Raw genomic sequence first — 23,926 nt, forward strand, 5'->3', positions numbered from 1 at the left:
AAAACCTGTCCCATGCACCCTCCCACCACCACCTACTCCAGTCCTGTAACCCGGAAGGTGTACACGATCAGAGGCAGAGCCATGTGTGAAAGCACCCACGTGATTTACCAACTGACCTGCCTACACTGTGATGCATTCTATGTGGGAATGACCAGCAACAAACTGTCCATTCGCATGAATGGACACAGGCAGACAGTGTTTATTGGTAATGAGGATCACCCTGTGGCTAAACATGCCTTGGTGCACAGCCAGCACATCTTGGCACAGTGTTACACCGTCCGGGTTATCTGGATACTTCCCACCAACACCAACCTATCCGAATTCCGGAGATGGGAACTTGCCCTTCAGTATATCCTCTCTTCTCCTCATCCGCCAGGCCTCAATCTCCGCTAATTTCAAGTTGCTGCCACTCATACCTCACCTGTCTTTCAACAACTTCTTTGCCTCTACACTTCTGCCTCGACTGACATCTCTGCCCAAACTCTTTGTCTTTAAATATGTCTGCTTGTGTTTGTATGTGTGGATGGATATGTGCGTGTGTGCGAGTGTATACCTGTCCTTTTTTCCCCCTAAGGTAAGTCTTTCCGCTCCCGGGATTGGAATGACTCCTTACCCTCTCCCTTAAAACCCACTTCCTTTCGTCTTCCCCTCTCCTTCCCTCTTTCCTGATGAGGCAACAGTCTGTTGCGAAAGCTTGAATTTTGTGTGTGTGTTTGTGTTTGTTTGTGTGTCTATCGACCTGCCAGCGCTTTTGTTCGGTAAGTCACCTCATCTTTGTTTTTTATATATATATATATATATATATATATATATATATATATATATATATATATATATATATATATATATATATATATATATTAAATGATAGATGATGTGGACCCAAGAAAAAACAGTAAATTTATCTCAGATTTATTAAAAGGAATGAATTGTCTGATAATTCTGCCAAGCATGTATTTTCTTATTTTTTGTATATATTCTGAGGGTGCCTAAGGTTGATGTGCACGTATATATTTAGCAGACGATGCATCTATGGAAAGGACACTCCGTATTAATGTTTGTTGTTGTAGTGCAGCTAGAAAAGCTCCATAGATTGGATCACTGAAGCATGGAAGAGCACTGAATTCCTTGACATCTGGCAACAATGTATGTGTTGTAAAAAGAAAAAATTCCAAGTGTGATGGTATGGAGAAATACAGGCAGTTCAAATTTGGATTTGAGGGAAAAAGACACTTGATTGTTATCTGGTGATATCTAGTAAACACAAGTGGATTCCGTAGAAACACTGGAACACGTGAGGCAATACTGACCTTACGACTTATCTTAGAAGAAAGATTAAGGAAAGGCAAACCTACGTTTCTAGCTTTTGTAGACTTAGAGAAAGCTTTTGACAATGTTGACTGGAATACTCTCTTTCAAATTCTAAAGGTGGCAGGGGTAAAATACAGGGAGTGAAAGGCTATTTACAATTTGTACAGAAACCAGATGGCAGTTGTAAGAGTCGAAGGGCACGAAAGGGAAGCAGTAGTTGGGAAGGGAGTGAGACAGGGTTGTAGCCTCTCCCCGATGTTATTCAATCTGTATATTGAGCAAGCAGTAAAGGAAACAAAAGAAAAATTCGGTGTAGGTATTAAAATTCATGGAGAAGAAATAAAAACTTTGAGGTTCGCCGATGACATTGTAATTCTGTCAGAGACAGCAAAGGACATGGAAGAGCAGTTGAATGGAATGAACAGTGTCTTGAAAGGAGGATATAAGATGAACATCAACAAAAGCAAAACAAGGATAATGGAATGTAGTCTAATTAAGTCAGGTGATGCTGAGGGAATTAGATTAGGAAATGAGGCACTTAAAGTAGTAAAGGAGTTTTGCTATTTGGGGAGCAAAATAACTGATGATGGTCGAAGTAGAGAGGATATAAAATGTAGGCTGGCAATGGCAAGGAAAGCGTTTCTGAAGAAGAGAAATTTGTTAACATCCAGTATTGATTTAAGTGTCAGGAAGTCATTTCTGAAAGTATTTGTATGGAGTGTAGCCATGTATGGAAGTGAAACATGGACGATAAATAGTTTGGACAAGAAGAGAATAGAAGCTTTCGAAATGTGGTGCTACAGAAGAATGCTGAAGATTAGATGGGTAGATCACATAACTAATGAGGAAGTATTGAATAGGATTGGGGAGAAGAGAAGTTTGTGGCACAACTTGACCAGAAGAAGGGATCGGTTGGTAGGACATGTTCTGAGACATCAAGGGATCACCAATTTAGTATTGGAGGGCAGCGTGGAGGGTAAAAATCGTAGGGGGAGACCAAGAGATGAATACACTAAGCAGATTCAGAAGGATGTAGGTTGCAGTAGGTACTGGGAAATGAAAAGGCTTGCACAGGATAGAGTAGCATGGAGAGCTGCATCAAACCAGTCTCAGGACTGAAGACCACAACAACAACAACTGTATGATTCGGAATCTCTTATCTGCCATGGCTGCTTGTATCTTAGAATCAATATTTTTGTTGATCTCACTCTCCTTCGCTTCTAACCATGAGTTAAATTCGGTTTCAATTTTTGACGCTTGTTCGTTCCACTTCTGTTCTACAATCTGTGTGGAATCTATTTATAGCTTTTCTAATTGGTTGGCCAAGACACCTATCTCGTCTACAATGTTAGTGTTTGCTATTTGCAGGTTGTTGACCTGTACAGCCAGCTCCTGCACGGCCTTAGGTATCAACTCATAATTCTGTTTCATACAATCTCTTTTTTCATAATTTCTAACGATTGCACAAGTTGCTGGTCACACTCAGCACGCTGGCGATCTCGCTCAGCTTGCTGGCGATCTTGTTCTGCTTGCTGTGTGAGAAAGCTTTCAATTTTTTCGTCCCTTTCAGCTTGATGTTGCGCAAATTTTGACTGGTAATCCAGCACGCGCTCTAATATTGCCTGAAGTGAATACCCACCAGGCAGATTACCGCTCTCTGGTCCCTGCTTTTCTGGGGGTGGTACAATTTCTTTATCTACATCTCCTTGTGCACTGGTGGGTGGAGGCACCACTTCCTGTGCCCCTGCCCCCACATTTTCACATGGGATATCCTCAAAGGGAGTACCTGTACTGCTTAATGCACCCATTTCTACATTTCCTGCACTAACTAATGGCTGTCATGGCTGTCCCTCAGTATCCATATTGCTCGGACGTTGACTACGCAATTTAACCATATTCATAAATTACCTACTCGAACACAGGATCTGACAGTTTTGCCACTTGCACATAAAATATGGTAATTTACCTACAATACATTGTACACTAAAAATTACTATCTACACTCAACTTTGCCCTGTCATAAATACTAACGCCAAACTACGCACACCACTAGTGATATGAGATCACTTCACTAAGCTTCTACAAACGGGACAACTACACTGTAGTCTTACCTTTAGTTTTCGGGGTTCGGCTGCCCCAAATTATGTAGGCGTTACAGTTTCTCAGTACTTTCAGGATATTTTTCTCTGACTCGCTTGCAGTGTTGCATTTTTTCATGAAAGAATTTTTGTACATTCGTTAATACATGGCATTAATCATGAGACACATACATACATTTATCATTAAATACATACATGTTTATAACAATAGACAATGAAAGAAAAAACATAAGACAGTTGTTATTTTCGTGGCCACTGCAAATTCCGCCTTTGTGCAGCTGTTGGCCACTCAGCATCTCATCTTTACAGTGAGTTACTACCTCTAATCCTTATATTGATTATTAATCTCTTTATCGTCAATCTGATTAACATAATGAATTGCATGACCTAATGTCAATGGCCTCTGAGACTGTGACACACAATGTCCTAACAGTAAACACTAATTCCACTGAAGAGATGACATCTACTAAATCTCAGTTCAGGGTGGCAGTTAACAGAGCAAATATTGTGTATGTTGGGAAACTGCAAAAGATATGAACTGGAAAGATATTCACAGTGCTCTTTACATGAGTGAATAAATAGAAACCTTTTATTAATTATGTACTTCAGTTAATTGTAAACTGTGTTTTCCCAGAAGTAACTCAGGCTAGACTAAAGTCACAAAACTCATCGATTACCCCCAGAAATAATGTACCATGAATGACAAAAGGGAAATTTCGCCTGTGTATCAGGAATGGCTCTGATTTTGAGAAGAAGATAGCCACATCAGGCAACAAAAGAAGTAACACAAAATATAGTAACAGAGGAGACTGGTAAAACTAAAGGGGTAGAGGAACGGGTAGTTGTAGAAGTACACAATACTTTGCTAACAGATACGTGCATTGTCACAAAGCTCTTAACAAACTGCTTTATGTTAGTAATTTATAAGATGTGGTTGTCAATCTCATTAAATGTTTCTCTAGAATAATTGAGACCAGCTGTTACAAATAACTTCAGTAAATTAATATCTCCCCACTACACCATAAAAAGTAATGTCCATAATAAAATGTACTATAAAAAATATTGACACATCTGATTAATTGTTGAAAAAGTTAATGAAGGGGTGCTCTTTTAAATTGAGTAACATATTAATTTATCTGTGTAAGCAGTCATTCATTACTAGACAATTTCCTGGTTGATTGACATACACTGAAGTTAACCCACTGTACAAGAGAGTGGGTAACATATCAAAATTCTGATCAATTTCACTTTTACCCACATTCTCAAAAGTTTTAGAAATACAAATATTTCAGTGGCTTCTTAAGCATCTGATTAAAATTAACATATTGCTGCAGTCACAGTTTGGATTACTGAAGGATTCTGATATTCAGAAGTTTCTCATACAGTGTGAATAACACATTACAGATCACCACAATATCCTTTGATCTGTGACTGCATGAATCATACCACACTTTTAAGTAAATTAGAGCAGTGTGGTGTCACTGGAGTTTCTGCCTGATGGTTAAACTCATATCTATTTAACAGGAAACTTAGTGTTTCAATAGCAAAAAGCCATGTTTTAAGCTATCAGTCTTCTTACAAATGGTGCTTAATCACATGTGGTGCTTGCAAGAATCCTTCTTACGGCCTTTTACTTGTCTGTATTTATGACCTTTCACTACAAATGTTACAAAAGATTTGTTTTGTTTGCAGATGATACAAACATACAATAAGAAAATAAAAAATTTAAACTGACTCTCTCTGGTCTGAAAATGAGCCCACTCCCCAGGAATACACATTTTCACTAGCTTGCCAGCAGGTCAATCCATACCAAGTGGTCCAGCACTGGTTGCTTGACCATCCCAGAAAAATTTTATATTTGCTGGATGAATTCCCCAATGTTTAGTAGTCACAAAAATATTGTTTTAAAAAATTTATTGTTTATTATTTTGAAATGGCGGCCATATTTGTTCCAGGCCACATGCGTTTTTTCGTATTTGCAAGCATTTACATTTTTTACTATTATTCAGTATTGGATTGTTCTAAGCCTTTCAGATAAAATGCATTTAGTTCAACACACTCTGGGCTACAAATTAACATCATTATCATTTAGCTGAATGTATTCTTTAATATATTTTTAATAGTTCAAGGTTATCAGCCACAAATTAAATTAACTCAATTTTTGAACAGTATTTTTCCAAAGAAAGATTAATTTCTCAGCTTTAATATTTTTTCTGCTATTACACTGTATAGTATAGTTACGTTTTATAGAGAATCAATGGTGAGCAGCTTACACTTAAAAAATACACTATTTTAAAATTTTTTTTTTTTTTTTTTTTTTTTTTTTTTTTTTTCCCAATTTGTGTCGTGCATTATCGTTGTTGGGGGACCAGATAAAAATCTGATAATTTCACAGTTAATAGACCTTTCTGATATGAAACTTCAGTTTAAATTTCAACTTTGAGATTCAATTAGAAGTTATGGGTAAAAATTACAAACACGAGTCAAAAATATGTTTTTTAACATATGCAATATCTGGTAGGCTAATCAAATACAGTATACCAATTGCATAATGTAACACACCACATTACACTAGCTAATGATTATTTGTCGAAACAATGCTGTGGTAATTGTTTCAGCAGGCTAACAATTGCATCTGCAAGCCTTTACAAGTGTGATTGTTGTCTTCTCCCTTACATCAACAACTGTCTACTCACACTTAATTAGCTAGAAGTTCTTGAAGTGTGCAGTTGGTGTTATTATTAATGAAGCATGTCATAAAAGTATGTATGGAGTCTATCCTAAAGACATTGCTTTAATTGAAGATTACAGGGAAGAAGAAAAAGTGTTGTTTTACTTACGAGTCAGCCCAGAGGTCAAATCAACATGCAAGTACCATGAAATGAAATACTTAAAAAAATTGCATCACCTTTTTGGTCTGTCTTGCATGGACCCTTTTGAGAAACATAAGAAACCTATGACAAAAGGTCTGCGAGAAATAATATTTGATCATTATTCTGAAAACAAAAGCCCTTTTGTCAAACTCATACCAGGAAAATCATTGTGTCCAACATGTTATTCTAAGATATTTGTAATTCACAAGATACAGAATTTTGTGACTTATCAGCAACCATTAAAAAAGTTGATACAGCTTGTGAAATCCTGGGTATATCACCTGCTAGTAAAATTAAGAAACTAAGTCAAGATAAAAGACCAAGTGTGTGGAATACAAAAAATGAGAAAGTGGCAGCTACAGTCAAAAAGAATTTGGAAGTTTAATTTCAAAATACAATTTGTACTAAAACAGATGGATGTTCTAAAACTGCACCAACTGAATATGATGATTTGATAGAAAAACTAAAACTAAATGCAGTACTTCAAACATAGAGGATAAAATTATTAATTTACTGCCAAATTCTTGAAGTCAAGCAAAAGTTAGTGATGAACTTAATGTGTCATATAACATCTTGTTAAGTTAACAAGGCAATTAGTAAAAGAACAGGGAATTTTACCAGCATCACAAAAGAAAAGTGCATCTAATTTAGTAGATGAAAACACAATCAATGAAGTTATTAAGTATTATGACGATGACAATAACAGCCGTTTGATGTCTGGCAAAAAAGACTGTGTTTCTGTGAAAGAAAATGGTTGTAAGGTTCAAAGACAAAAAAGGTTAATATTATGTAATTTAAATGAACTATTCACTGAATTTAAAAAAGAAAATCCTGGCATTAAAATTGGAAGATCAAAGTTTTGCGAGTTGAGACCAAGATGAGTGTATTGTTGCAGGGGCATAATGTTTGTGTTTGTTTGTATCATCAGACTGTAAAGTTGATGATAGATGGGGCCAATCTTATATTTGACTATAAAGACCTTTTGGAAGTTATGGTATGCAATATTGACAGTTACAATTTTATGATCAAGGGAAAATTTGAAGATTGTCCAGGCAAACAAGCCTTACTTGACATGTTTGAAGAATCCAAAGAAGACGATTTGATGCCTGACAATATAAAATACAAACAATGGCTTAAACAAGACAGAACTGAAATGGTGACAGTTTTTTGAAATGTTGGTGGCTAATGTTGAAAATCTAAAAATGTATTATTTTATTGCAAAAGCTCAAAGTAAATTTTTGCAGCAGCTGATGAATGCTTAGTTCTTGCTGACGTTTTGGGAAATTATTCCTTTGTTGTTCAAGATGAAGTACAAGGGCACCACAGGCCATGGTTCATCCATTTGTATTCTAGTATAAGGATGAAGGTAAACTAATGAGCCACAGCTTTTGTGTCATAAGTGACTACCTTGAACACAACACTACAGCAGTGCACATTTTTCAACTAAAACTAACAAACTACATTAAACAGCACCACCCCTCCATAAAAAAAGCTGATTTACTTTTCGGATGGGGCAGCAAGTAAATATAAAAAGAAAAAAAATTTACATTTCCTTTCATAAAGAAAATTTTGGATTTGATGTAGAATGACACTTTTTTGCTTCATGCCATGGGAAGAATGCTTGTGATGGCGTTGGGAGTACAACAAAGCGATCTGTCAGGAAAGCAAGTCTGCAGTGGCCTGAAGACAATCATATCATAACGCCTCAAGAAATGTTAGAATTCTGTAAAAAACATATCACGGGAATTACCTATGTTTTTCTACAATGTGAGGAAATACAAGAAGTCTGTTACAGTGTCTTGAAGGAAAGGTACAACACTTGCCAGAAGATTAAAGGTACTCGATCTTTTCATTGTTTTGTACCCAATTCACACAACTTACTGATGTGTAAGATAACATCAACTTTGCCTGATAGTGAAATTCATCAGTGTGAAAAACTTGTACAACTGGTTATTCAAAATAAAGACATAGTGGCTTGTATTTACGATGAACAGTGGTGGATTGGCAAAGTTGATAATATTGACTGTCAAAACCAAGATGTACATGTTATATTTTATCACCCTCTAGGACGAAGGACATCTTTTTAAAAAAAATTGAGAAGGATCAAGTTTGAATGCCACTTTAAAATGTACTAAGGAAGCTGTTTCCCATGGAATTTACAACTGTGACTGGGCGAACTTATAATCTAACACCCAAACTGAGTGAAATAATTTCCAAATCTTCAATGAGCGATGTTCTAGAAAGAAATAACAAGAGAACAATATAATGTAATTAGTAGGCTTATTATCAATAAAAAAGTAAGTAATCATAGATATAATTAAATTATATACTGTAACTGATATATTTTATTCCATAAGCCTAGATATCGCAGATGTTATTAAACGTATTTTTGATTCGTGTTTGTAATTTTTACCCATAACTTCCAATTGAATCTCAAAGTTGAAATTTATACTGAATTTTGATATCATAAAGGTCTATTAACTGGGAAATTTTCAGTTTTTTATCTGTTTCCCCAACAAAGATATTGCTGGCCACAAAATGGAAAAATAAAAAAAAATCCATTTTTTAAAATAGTGTATTTTTTTTTAGTGTAAGCTTCTCAGCATTGATACTCTATAAAAAGTAACTATACTATACAGTGTAATAGCAGAAAAAATATTAAAGCTGAGAAATTAATCTTTCTTTGGAAAAATACTGTTCAAAAATTGAGTTTTTTCAGTTTATGGCTGATAACTTTGAACTATTAAAAATATATTAAAGAATACATTCAGCTAGGTGCTAATGACGTTAATTTGTAGCCCAGAGTGTGTTGAACTAAATGAATTTCATTTGAAAGGCTTAGGAGAATCCACTACTGAATAATTGTAAAAAAATGTAGATGCTTACAAATAAGAAAAAACGCATGCGGCCTGGAACAAATATGGCCGCCATTTCAAAATAATAAATAATACATTTTTTAAAAAAATATTTTTGTGACTACTAAACATTGGGGAATTGACCCAGCAAATATAAAATTTTTCTGAGATGGTCAAGCAACCATTATTTTTTTTCTTGGTCCACATGGTGTGGATTGACCCCAGTGATGAATAAAGTACAATCTTAGAGGAGCTGAAAGAATTAATTGGTGACCAACTTCTTGTACTCCATAAATGAATCATTTCATGTATTTATTATTACCTAAGTCTCACAACAAGAATTCTGTGTAAAACCTGACTTCATCACATCTTCAGTGCAGTAATGTTATCTGTGCAAGGAAACTTTTCCAACTTTCTTTCTTTGACTAATAGTAGCCGTGGAATGATCACATGCACTTTAGTTCCACTATTTATACATTTAAATGTTATTGATAAGCCTTTTATGATAAATGAATGAAAACATGACAATATTATGGAAAGGATATATTGGTCGTCTTCTGGCTTTTGGTTCTGCTTGTCTGCAACTCAACTTTTCATAATATTGTCATTATTATATCCTAGATTATCACTGTTTGAAAACATTACAAAACTTTTTTCCACATATTTAGTTATGTTAGGTTTTGAACTTCTCACTTAGTTTCAGTGCAAGGAACATTAGGATATCAGACCATTTGCAAGTATGTATTATGTATTTTTATTTGCCTGTGATTCTTGAGGATCTGTGAAACAAACTGTGTGTCTAATATAAGTCATTTTCTTTCTTAGAGTATTTATATGTGCATTTCCCAATAAGCTAGTCTGTTACTTCAAAGTATGATTAACATATAGTCTCTGTTTTTTCGTTTTTATATTTTAGCAGGAAGAGTAGAATAAACTTGGAAATCAACTAAATTAACATTGTACCTACAAATTTCTGTTTACTTTAGTCAGCATTAGAATAAAATAAAATGATCAGAATCATTTTTAATACATTCATTAATGTTATCATGTGTATAACAATTGGCTTAAAAGTGTTCTGTTTGTTACAGTCTATCCTTATTTGTGGATCAGATGGACCCTGATTCTGGAGGTGCTCCACTGTTTGCAGTGTCATTGGTACTCAAAGAACCTGAGCTTATGTTTATTCCTTCACTAGATACTGATGACCCAGATGGCTTCTATAAACTTGTAGAGAACTTGATCAAAGATATAATGCGAATGGCTTTCCTGATTGAAAGAGTTAGCCAGAACCCAGAAAAATTACGTTACAAGGTAAGCATAATCAATTAGAGGTATTTTTGATAATTTTTAAGTTCTTAGATGTCACTGTGTCACTTTACTTATAAAGTCTACAATTGAAATTTCAGCTTTTTGCCATTTTTGAGGTAAATACTGTAAAAAAACAAAATGTATGTGTAGAACTGTATTAATTCACTAAAGTAATGCTAAGCAAATTATAGTTACATTATAAAACAAAACATTACCCACATTTTGTACTTCAGCACATGTTACATGTAATCCTGCAATCAAACATTTCAATTGACATACAAAAATTCTAAGGAGGCATGGTTCATTACAAGCTGTGAATAGAAAGATGCAGTTTGACTGTCAAAATGACAAGTTGAGAAGCTTTCAATGACTACTGAAGCAGAATGTCATCAGAATATATCTCTCGAAACAGAAAGAAATTGTGTTCATAAGTTAAGACTGCCAGTGGCAAAAAGTTAGTGTTCAGAGCCATGGTGGAGAGGACACAGCACGATATTTTGCATGGAGAGTCATCAAGGGATGTAAAATCAGTTTAATATGTTATCCAGGGAAGTGTGTTGTGGCCCTTCCTGATTGTATTGTAAATGAATGACCTGTCAAACAATATTAGTAAGTCACAGTTGAAGTCAGTCAGCTTGTACAAATACTTACTTCATTGTAACAAACTGATGAGATTTGAAACAGAATGATCTCAATCATAGGTAAAGCAGGAACCAGGAAATGTAGTTCATACAATGTGAACTGATCATGAAACTCTAGGGAGTCTCATCCTTGAATATTCCTCAATTGGGCAGCACCCATACCATATAGGACTAACAGGGGATAGTGAATTTATACAGAGTAGGGTAGCACAAATAGTCATGGGTTTATTTGACTCACAGGAGAGTTCCATGGAAATGCAGAGAATTCTGAAGTGCAAAATGCCTGAACAAAGTCTCCATCTATGCAGCAAATGTCTATTTTCAAAGTTTCAAGAACCATTATTGAATGAGGAATCTAGGATTGTACTGCAACTGCGTACTTATCATTCTCATAAGAGCTGTGAGGACAAGACTTGACTAAATCAAGTATGCATAGTAACATTTAAGTTATCATTCAGCCAGTGTCCCATATCCAAAGGAATGAGAAAAAACTCTAACGTGTTGTACAATGCATCCTCCATACACATCACAGTGATTTGCAGATCATGGTTGTCGATTTAGACATATATCAAGATTGCCAATACTTTGATCAGTGGCAGCTTCAATAAGTGAAATTATTTTTACCATATGGTTTAAATTATTAACAAAAACAGTAATACTAGAAACAATTTAAGGTATTGTATTGACTTTTGCTCCACATAGTTGGATGTGGTACTGCACAATAAACACTATAATTATTTTGTATCCTTACAGTGCCAAACCATTTTCAATTTTTCCATAGTATCCTTGTGATGAAAATACAGTTCAGTCCAAAGTTTCTATTCAATTGTCTTTTGATACATTTCTTGCTTATTTCTCCCATTTTTTTCTGAAAATGTTCAAATAAATTTGGGATGTGACACACTTATTGCTACCCCATACTTCCCTTCCGCGTATTATTTAGAAATGGTTTTTAACTAATATTTCCTGTAAGTGAATGTTAAAAAGACAATTTAAGTGGCTGAATGGTAGTATTGGCAGTGCATGAAAACAGCCTGCTCTAAAAACAACAAAAAATATTACTGTGCTCATGCATCCATTAAAATTAGCACTAGAGTTCTGTAATACATGTTGTTCGGTGTTAAAATTAGCTTAACCTGAGGCTGACTTGGAAATGAGAAAGTATTATGAAGATTGAATATTTCACATCCATTCATGTTCATAAATAATCTTCCACATAATCAGACCAGAATTGGCCACATTTTTATGCAGAATTGAACAATAAAAATACTGTGTCATTTGATACCTGAACTTTGTGTTGAGACTCTAGTTTTCTGACACTAATTAGCTATGATTTTTATTCTTTTTGGCCATTTAATATTCCTGTAGGTAAAGGAAGATTGAAAGACTATTTTGTATGCATCGTTTTGTAGAATTCAAAGTGAAATCCTGTATTTAGATTCGAACACCTACAGCAAGCTTCCTGAAGGTATTAAGTATGTATACTGATTCAAAAATTTAATTTTATTAATGTAAGCTATGATAGTTCTACAATATCTACTGGATTTTACATATAAAGAATCAGAAATTCTTAGTAAATTGTGTACTGATACATGTAACATACTAAATAAGAGGGGAAACTGATAATGGCCAATAGGGATAACATGTTGCAACAAAAAGTTCGAACTAATTGCAGCCCAAGTAAAAATAAAACAGTTCTTGAAGTGCTACATCCAAATATTCAGTACCTCAGTAACAAGTATGGATATTTACTGCACATACTAAGCAAAAAAAATGCAGAGTGATCACTCTAATAGAACATGATCTGTCTGAAGACTTAATTATGATGACAAAATTTGACAACTAAGCTTTACTGTGTAATTTCAGCCAAGCAAATCATAAAGATTAAAGCATTCTAAAGATTATGAAAACTTAAATTCTGTGTAGCTATAAGAGGTCAGATAGAGCTGATGGGTGACCTAGAGTGACAAAAAACACTACTAACTGCATAGATGATGCCTACACTGATTTAGATAATTAGGGTTACTGTAATAAATCTTCACTTCATGATCACCTCTGTCATACAGTGGAAATACAAGAGGGATATGATTCACGCAGTATGCATGTGATGAAGGAAATTACATATATAAGTGCACAATCTTTAGCAAAGTTGGAGTGATGTGTATAGTGCAGAAAAATATTATTGACAAGTGGAATAACTTTTATTACACATTCTTTAAATATGTAAATGTAACATGTGCAGCTACATTCAAAAGAAAAAAAAATGTTTAAATCATTTAAGACCAGCTTATGAAGTGAAACAACTGAAGGAGAAAATGTGTACAGCAGCAAGATACATAACAGACATTATACTTTTACGACTAAAGGAGACCACTGATGGAATAGTCCCAAAAAAGAATGAGAACTTAATAGCTTTCAGATAAATCTTAGATTTAGGGAAAACGCACATACACAGGATGTGTCTACAGTGAGTTATTGGAGACTGAGGTAAGGAGGCTTACTTAGTTTCCTTGATTTGTGCCCCTTTGTGGAACTGATATGATGCTTCCCATTATCCTCTGGCAGTCCTTCAACCTCAACCTCTAACAGAGATGCTATGTACACTTTTAAAATTTGGTACAGGTTACTTTCAGTGTAATGAAATTGACATGTAGCAAATGAGACTTGTGTGTGACAGGGTATGTGAGAAGATATCTTTGAATGACAAGTAAAGTTGTTATAAATCAGCCAAATCGTTTGAAAGTAATGGTAAGCCCACAACCTATCAGTATACAGTGTTACTTTTGTTACAGGTGTATTCCTAATTTATTGTTCTTAATTCTTGAATTTCTAACTATATATTAATTTAACAAATTATTTTTCAGCATGAACTGGAAGCCAATGAAGAACTCATAGACATGAGGCAGGAGATGATGTGCCATGTGCAGCTTGCCATGGATGAGGTATGCATTACAACTTTTTAATTACTTAATACTGCCATGAAAATCAGGAAACTTACAGGTAGCACAGGATGGATAAGAAAATCTAATAAAAATTTTGTAAATTGAACCAAAATATAAAAACTGAATGATTCGTTATTGACCCTTTTATGTTAGCTCTGGATAGGGACAAAGTTTATGCTGCCAGCAAATGCTGCTCTATTATCTGATTATAAGCAGTTGAAATGACTGGCTTGTACTTGTGATTCAGAATGTTAAATTTCAAAAACTGATGATGTAAATACTTGAAAGTAAAGGGACAGAAAAAAACCTCCAAAAATCAGCCACACTGCCTAAATCACATATTTCTCTGCCACTTGAAATTTCCATTACAAATATTCCTTCACATAACATTTCACTAAACTAGGTAAGTGAGCATAAAACATTGGCTAGAATGATTCCAACTCACATCCTAAAAGAATCCTCCTCTTGTCCAAAATCATCCTGTTGTGACATTTCAGGAATTCCTCACTTCTAGTGACATTTCCCCATCCTTCCTGAATAATATTGCTGAATCCTGAGGTTTTACTCAAACTGAGCCCTGGTCTGTTCTTGACCTGAATCCAGACTGTTCTGTCATCATCCTCCCTGCAGAAAAGGGCTTAACTGTTGTTGTTTATCTGTGGGGAATATGTGAAATTGGGACTTTTCAGATTGTAGACACATTGGCATGAAAGACTGTTCCCATTGACTTCACTACTTCCACATAGACTGAGCTGCAAGTAGTCCATTCTTCCATATCATTGAGCACTCCCCCCTGCCTATGCCAGAGGCAAGTTCACCAGTGCCACATTCCTATCCTTTGTGATACCTGCACCTGCCACACTCCCAGATGGCAACCACCATTCCTTCCTTCCCTCCCTCTCCCTCCCAGCCTCCTTTTTCCCATCACCAATTCCACCCAATACAACACCCCATTCCCCACCCCACTCCACAGTCAAGCTGCAGTGCCAGTACCATGACCATGAATCTCCCATGTTGTAATTGTGGACTGTAATAACTCCTTCAAATGCAAAAATTTTTATCTCACTTACAACACATTTTAGGGACAGTTGCTACAGTATTTGTGACTTAAATTATTATGTGTGTTCTTTCATTTTAAATACACTATGTGATCAAAAGTGTCTGGACACATTTTAATGGACATTAATGTGGGGTGTGTCCACTCTTCGCTTTTTGATAGCTTGTACTCTGCTGAGGACACTTTCAATGAGTGTCTGTGGAGGAATGGCAGCCCATTCTTCCTCAAGAGTCAAAACCGGAGACAGTAGTGATGTCAGGCACTGAGGTCTGGAGGAAAGTCGACATTGCAGCTCATCCCATAGGAGTTGGATTGGGTTCAGTTCAGGACTCTGTACAATAATCTCATTGTTGACTAACTATTGTCTCATAGATGCTGCTTTGTGACAGGGTGCATTGTCACACTGACACAATCAATCATTATTTTTGAACTATTCCTGCGGAGTATACAGTACACATTATCATCTTGGACAGTTACAGTACATAATACTGTAAAATTTGTTCACCTCCTTCTGCATTTAGCTTGTCTTAAGCACAATAAGGGGACCACAGCATTCCCACAAGAAACACCCCAATACCACCACATCTCCTGTACCTACTGTTGGCACTACACATGATGGAAGGTAACATTCTCTGGGCATTCACCTAACCCAAACCATTCCATCAGATTGCCACAGGGTGTAGCAGGATTTTTCACTCCAAGTCACTTGTTTCCAGTCATCCACTGTCCAGTAGTGTCATTCTTTACACCACCCCAACCAGTGCTGACAGAAATGTTTTGCTTATTAGGAGGTGTTTGACCATCGTAACCCTTTCTTTTTAACTCTGTATGCACTGTCATAATGCCACTGGTAGCACTTTGGAACTCATGAGTAATTTCTTCTAGTGATTCTTTGTGATTTTTTACAACCACTGACCACCGTGCCTGTCCATCAGTACGTGTCGGCCTGGTCTCCATTTAGCTGTAGTTGTTCTTTTTCATTTCCATTTCACATTCACATAACCAACGACTGACTTTACAGATTTTCACTCAGGTGACATCCAATGACTAGTCCTGATCTGAAGTCATTGTGTTCTTCTGACTGACCCATTCTGCAGTAACTGCCTCCCTGCTTGACAACACAATACTCCCTCCCTCCATTTATACTGCTGAATCAGCTTCTCATGACCTCTAGTGATCGGTTCTTCATTACATATGAGTATCCAAACACTTTTGACCAGATAGCATACAAGTACAAGATCAGTGCATATATCTCAAAAGTGTATCTAGTTTCCATTTTAACATTTTTCTATTGTTGAAGTAACAGTTCTAGGGAAGTCTGCACATCTACAGGCCACGATGGTGACCTATTGAATACTTACTGATGTGTCTAGTCAGGTATTTCCTCTTACTAATTTGTCTCAAGTGCTGAAGATGCATGTCATCTCTCAATATGACCCAACACATGTCCAATACAAATAAAACAACACACAAAATCTGCCCATTTATATTAGAAATATCAATTTATGTTGTTTTCTTGCTATAGCAATCACTTTTGTTCCAAGTATCATCTATCAGTAAGAAAATTCAGGGATATGCCTCCCTCCCTGGAAGTTATATATATATATATATAACTACAGTGTATGTATATTTTGTATTAGTAAGCTCAGAAGAAAGACATTGATTAAAACCTGTACAACATTTTTAGTCTTGTGTGTGTCCTGACTGCTCTCCCAACACCTCACCTGTGATTAAATAGCAATTATTCTGCTGAATTTCTGCAAAATATTATTTATTTGCTCATGAACTCACTGTCAGTTTCTTAAGCCATTAAGAGATGACAACTTAATGTTACATCCACAGATACAATGACTTGTAACATGCACATATATAACTGATACAGATACAAGACGCATAAGTGATGAGATGAAGAATATTTGTGAAGGAAATTAACTATGGTACTCTTTATATTGTGCAAAATTTCATTTACACAAAAACAGAAGAAACTTAAGTCTTATGAAGAAATCATTACGTTTAACAACAGTTTGAAATTTAAATTTAGTTAGCTACTGAAATAATTATGTAAATGCTTGAGACTTAGTTCAGGAGAGAGAGAAAAGGAAATTTTGTTTGATCATTCAGAACTTAAGCTAATTTTCTTATCATACATTTATTGGTGCAGTTAATTGCATCATTTCATTGCATTAGTTGATAGCAATTAATTGTGAGAGTCCTTCTGTTGCGACTATCTGCGACACAACATCTCTGCTACATGGTGAGTAGCAACTTCCTTTTCATAACATTGTTACATTCCATCTTTGATTTTCCATTGTTTGATTTATTGATTTCAAGCATTTCCTGTACTGTTGTCCTTCTGATTTTCTTAGCAGTAGATAAAAATTCATGATCTACATTGTGTGGTTGGTTTTCTGTTAAAAGATGTTTCCATATCATTGATAAATTGAAGCTCTGCATGCTGAAAGGCAGTTCATGATCAAATAAAAAATGTTTTACAGAACATCGGGAAAGTTTTTCCAGTTCTGTGTTGTCATGTTCTATAAAGCACTGTCGCCTTTACTACTCCCATTATTTAACTTAAATTTTTCATTATGACAAATTTTGGTTAAAACTGATTCTGTTTGAATTCTAGTTTAGGCCTACATGATACATGTATTTCCAGTTTGCACAACACATTTCCAAGTTATTTTCATTTTTACAGATAGCTATAATTTAACTGTCATATGAGAACATAAGTCGGTTAATATGTACTTAACAAAATATTCTGTATTCTTATAGCTGTCAGTGTTATACACGTAAATTTCACTTGGTAGTAGGCGAGCACATAAAGAAAATGGAAGACAACACCTTCTCTAAGAAATAAGTACTTATACTTTCCCAGGTATAGATTTGCAAGTGAATAATTTCAAGGTTTTTATAAATAATGATGTGTTTGAAAGTATGCAGTTAATACTACACAATATACTATTGATTGTCTTGCAGGCTATTGAGTACTGTAAAAAGTTCCAAGAATATGCACATCTGTGGTTAGATGACCGGCAGGAGTTCCTTCAACAGTTTATAACCTATGGGCATGCTTTAACCCCGGAAGAAATTTACTTGGTGGAAGCGGGCATTGAAGACCATCCAAACTTACAGAAGAATCCTCCAACTCTACCTAAATTCAAAGAACAAGTAAGCATCATAGAACAAGTGTAGTTTGTCATTAGGATCAGTATCTGCTGTAATCCTGGGTTGCTTTCACTAAGAGGAGTTTATAACACGCTGTCTGCATAGTTGTACAGAAGTCTAAACCAGAATGTGAAATATTCTCTTCAGTTCACTTTAGTATCCCTTTATTAGTTATCTCACCTACTCATCTGATGTTCAGCATCCATCTGTAGCACCACATCTCAAAACCTTTTTACCTTCTTGTTGTATAAATTACTCCCTGCAAGGCCATGCTCCAGGCAGATACCTTCAGAAAAGATTTTCTAACACTTAAATTTATGTTCAATGTTAACAGATTTCTCTTTTTCAAAGGCACTTTTCTTGCTATTGACAGTCTGCATTTTATATCCCTTCTACTTTGGCCATCATCAACAGGGTGTATATACTCTGGGACAACCAGGAAATCTGGGGATAACATGGGAATTTTTCATATGGGACAAAGCCAAGAAGTTTTTAGAATCCCAGGAATTTTCATTGTTTTAGTTTTCAGCTAAATTTTTGTAATTTTGACTGGTAAGAACTGATACTCCACTAAACTATTCCATTTTAGCCCACTACTGCAGAATGATACTGTAGCAATAACATGTAAACAAGAGAATAACACCAAAACAAAATTTAAGTTACAAAGAAAATGCACCACTTACAACAAAACACAGCGCACACACAAGCATCTGCTTACAGCAAAATGTGTTGAAGACTTCAAACTTTCATAGCAATACACTGCTTTCAATGTGGGCCTAAGGGAAATAGTTCCCTGCAATGAACTTGTGATGTCACTCTAGCCGGCTTGTTTGCCACACTTCGTGAATACTCAACTCCTTGCAGGGCACATGGGATATCACTATTTAATTGAAAAGGCACACATTAAAAGTCATTACTTCGTTGTGTGCTATGAAAGGCTTGCATGCATTTAAATGCACGGTCAAGGATTATTAAACTCATCTGAAATAGTTACTCGCTGCCTGCCAGAGATGGCTGCTGGCACTCGTAAGACCTGAAGTACACATATTGTGATGTACATGCCACAGCCATTTTTTCATGTGGACCTCGTTTCAATTCATTGATTGATTTTTTTATTGGTCCAGTTATATAGCATAAACTGTACAATTGATATTTGAAAGGTCAAAGAAGAGCTGAAGTAATACATAGTCTTAGCAAATAGTAGGAAATTAAAATTAGGTACATATTCTTACAATTTCCTTTTTAAGTAACTTTTTTTGTTACATATTCAGAAATTCTTTTATGGAATAGAAACAATACTTTATTAGAAATGCCTTTAGTTCAATTTTAAATTTTGGATAATAAGATTTATATTTCTTCTGGTATCTTATGCATAGTATTACTCCAATTTTAATTATGCTCATGTGATACGCTGTAGTTCTGTGATATTTTTGGCGAATATTTGATTTCCCTCTGTTACAATGGTTGTGTACACTTTTGTTTTGTAGTAGTTAGCATGTTTTCAAGAGGTAGTCTCCAGTGAGCAAGATAGTTCCATAAATTAACAAGTTTGGAACATTCAGAACACCGAGCTCAGTAAAATGAGACTTAAAGGACTCTTCATCTTTTTAAGGCCACAAATTATTCTTAGAGCTCTTTTTTGCACTCAAAAATCCTTAATGCTGTATGTTATTGTCCCCAGAAAATGATCACAGATCAAAGCAGTGAGTGGAATTGTGCATAATATGCCTGCAGTACTGTTGTTTTGCTTGTTGAAGACTTCTGTATTCTTAGTCTTAGACCATAGCAAACAGATGAGTTTCCCAGACAGTTTATTTATGTGTGTGTCTTGCCGAACCCACAAACCCAAAAATTTTGTGACACATTTTCTAGGGGATAATTTTTTAATCGTGCTTGAATAGACCTTTGGTTAGATGGAGGGAATAAATGAAAGTTGGCACAGTTTTTTTAGTATTTACCACTCAGAAAATCTTTCCATAGAGCTTTCTGCTGTTGACTGCAAGGTTTCTGGGCTGAATCCATTAAGCAATATGCTGTTGTCATTGACAAATAGCGTAGTTCTTGGGGATCTCTTACATTCAACAGAGTTATCCTCATAAATCAATGAGAGCAGTGGACCTAAGATTGAGTCCTGAGGTACACAATATTTTTTGGTAATTCATTAGAAAGGGAGGAGTTGTTTTTTGTTTTGTTCTTAGTGTTGAATTCATATTGAAGTGATATCTTCTGCCTGCGGTTTTTTAGGTTCAAACACAACGAGCTGTGCTATACCTCTTACGCCTCGTCTTTCTAATTTTTCATGCAGAATGTTACAGCTTATGACATCAAACGCTTTTGACAGGTCTAGAAAAATACCTGCAGCTAATTTATGTTGATCAAGGGATTTTAAAGTGGAGTCTAAGAATTCAAAAATAACTGTCTTTGTAGATACAGATTTTCTAAAACCAAGTTGTTGTACAGTAAGAGGTGAATATTTATTTATAAAACTTAAGAGCTTATCATAAAAGAGTTTTTCTAGAATAAAGAACTTAGCTGTGACCTAGGTTGTTAGTTTGGTATTTGATCAGAAGAACCTTTTATTAGCAGTGGTGAAACTTCTTCTCTTTTGATAACATCTGTAAAGATACCAGTTTCTAGAGAGTGGTTGCAAATTTTTGCCAGTGGTTTTGTTGTGTGGTCAGCACATGCTTTTAATATGAAATTGGGTACTTCATTGAGGCCACTTGACATTTTATTGCTTGATAATTTAATTTTACTTATAATTGCATTGGTATTTGTTTCATAAATATACATAGAGGCATCCACAATCACTGATTTGCTGGAGAAATGTGGGACTGTTCCTTTACAGTTTATTAGAATGAGGTCTTCAGCTAGTGAAGTGAAATATTGATTGCATTTTGTCACAACAATTTTTGGGGCTGTGACTTTTGAGCCCTCTTGTTTTTTACTGAACTACAAGTTTCTTTCTTTATAATTCTCCACTTGGTTCTCTTTTTGTTACCTGAGCTCCTTATCAAATTGTCATTCCACATAGTTTTTGCCCATCTGACTATTCTAGCATAAATTCTTTTGTTGGCTTTAGAACAATCTGCAAATTCTTGGGTAACTATATATTTCTTACAACAATACTGCAGAAAATCTGTTTCTATCACTGGAAATATTTATGCCTTTAGTTACCCATTGCTTCTTGCTGTTTTTACTTATTTTGGAAATTCTACATTAAAATAGTGAAGAAATATTGTATGAAAACTCATGAACATACTGTCAACATTGTTCTGAATGGACATACTTTCTCAATTCTCCTTAGCTAGCAAGAAATTAAAACTTCTAATGTTATCTTCAGGGAAGTTATTTTTTCAACTACTATTTGGCAACTGCTACTACCTCTTGGCATTTCTATTCACAGCAGCTGTGCCTCATGATCACTATAACCCAAGCTCAGTTCTCTACTCATTAATTTGTAACTTGTGTCCGAGATGAATGTTTGGTCTATGATAGAGTTTGTACATTCTGTTAATCTTGTTGGTCAGTGTATTGTGGGGATTATATTAGATGTGTAGGTCAGATTTATCAGAGCATCTCTGGTAGTACTGTCTTTTGAGAAATCAATTTTGAAATCACCAGAAAGCACTATTTTCATATTTAATACACTGATCCTTTTAAGCAGAACCTCTAGTTTGCTCATGAAGACTGGCAGATTTTCACTTGCTCATCTGTATATGTTAATAAGGGTGAAATTAAGGCATGGCAGTTTAGTAATGGAAAGTGTGAAGTCTTTTTTGACGTGCTAAAGTATCCTGAGATTGAGGTTAATTGATGACCAATTTGATATGTGAAAGCTTAGTTTTTCTTGTAACTTTACTGTATGTATATTAATTTAAATCATTAATTTTTCCTGTTTGTGTCAGTGATGTTGCTATTGGCTGACTTCATCATGTGTCCTGTGTTCAGAATATCTCCTGCCTTTTGCTGGTGAGATTACATGACATGAGCTACAGTTGGCTGACAAAAGTGCGTTGCAATCTTGATTTCAGTGCTTCAGTAGCTACCATGTAGTATTTGGTGGAATTCATGTGTATACTTTCGTAATACAAAAATATTGCCATATGTCAAAGATCTTTCCAAAACATGCTGTTTTTTCCGGGTTTTGTATCCTAAAGTGCTGGGGAGTTCTACGACGGTGTAGGAAACTTCACCTTCCCTAGGACTGGTAAGTTTTACAGCTCTAAGCGAAAGTATTTTGTGACTTAACATGGAAAAAATATAGTTTCACCCCTTTCCTTTTTTTTTGTGCCCCTTATACACCCTGATAAGTTACTTTCGTGCCCAAATAGGAAAACTCATCTGCTACCTTTAGCATCTCATGTCCTAATTTAGTCCCCTCAGCATTTTTAATTTGATTATATCTTACTACCCTTATCAAGTTTAACATATCTCCTTCATTTCCATTACTGCATACTCAGTGTACAGATTGAATAACATAGATGATCAACTACAACACTGTCTCCCTCCATTTTCAACTACTTCTTTCCTTCCATGTCCTCTAAGTCTTATAAGTGCAACCTGGTTTCTGTACAAGTCATGAATAACTTTTCACTCTGTGTTTTATCTCTGCTACCTTCAGAATTTAAAAGAGAATAGTGCAGTTCACATTGTCAAAAATTCTTTCTAAGTCTACAAATTCTGTAAATATAAGATTGCCTTCTTCCATCTAAGCTAAACCATAGGGTTAGTATTGATTTGCATTTCTCCTTAACCTGCCCAGAGTGAGCCTCCCTGTTGTCATCATCAACGTGTCTTTTCGTTCTTCTGTAAATAATTCAGTATTATGCCATTATTGTGCAGTCTTGTCTTGTTAAACTGATCATTTGGTCACCACAACCCCTATTTCGAATTGGGCATTTTTTATTCTGCTTGAAGTCCGAGGCTGTTTTGTCTGTAGTATATTTTTGTCATGATATGTTCTCCCAGTTTTAGTATCCCAACTGGACATGCAAATAGAAAATAAATATGTATTGCTGTGCAACAAATAAGTAGAGACATCGATTTGGGGAATTCTTATAAATTCCGTGCAGCTATGGCTGGAAGGCAGCAGTTAAGGGAATGAGTGGCACATCAGGTGGCAGGCATGGGAGATGCTGATATTTTGCCAACAATTCTGTAAAACAGGTTTACAACACCACTCATGCGAATGAATTGCCCGTTGAGCAGTATATATGGGTGTGAAGTAATCAGAGTAACACAGGGCACTGACATGCTGTGAATATCCCACATGTTGCAGTTACAGCAGTGCATAGTGAACTGTGTGTAGTGGCCAAAGTGGGCTGAGGAAAGGTGACATTGTAATTATTAAAGAGCACTCTACTTATCACCTCTGGAGGAACTACATGTAGAGGTGTAGGGGAAAGACATATAAATAAGTGAGCCCAGATTCTCAAATCATGCAGTCATGTTTGCTATCCTGTCCATGTCCAGGACTGGAGAGAATGACGATTTTTTAAGTCGCAAGCCAACCACGATGATCTTCTGGTGATGGATATTGGTGGCCAAACGCCCACTGAAACTACCTCCAACCTCCACGGCATGGATTCATCATAGCTGTGGCGAGGCACGCCACACCTTGGAGCTGCACTAGCATGAGGAGTGAGAGGGCTGCTGGCTTCTGCTCTCGG

The 23,926-nt window shown here is 35.6% G+C and overlaps 1 protein-coding gene across 1 annotated transcript in view; it reads left to right on the plus strand.

Annotated features, from left to right (window-relative positions):
- LOC126417102 (dynein beta chain, ciliary-like) overlaps window positions 1–23,926 on the plus strand; it is a 739,775-nt gene that overhangs the window by 159,101 nt on the left and 556,748 nt on the right. Inside the window, exons 11-13 of the mRNA XM_050084997.1 lie at window positions 10,227–10,449; window positions 13,952–14,029; window positions 18,066–18,257. Of these exons, the coding sequence (XP_049940954.1) occupies window positions 10,227–10,449; window positions 13,952–14,029; window positions 18,066–18,257 (493 nt within the window). The remainder of the gene's footprint in view (window positions 1–10,226; window positions 10,450–13,951; window positions 14,030–18,065; window positions 18,258–23,926) is intronic.

This window comes from Schistocerca serialis, chromosome 8, assembly GCF_023864345.2.
Source record: "Schistocerca serialis cubense isolate TAMUIC-IGC-003099 chromosome 8, iqSchSeri2.2, whole genome shotgun sequence".
Lineage (NCBI taxonomy): Eukaryota > Metazoa > Arthropoda > Insecta > Orthoptera > Acrididae > Schistocerca > Schistocerca serialis.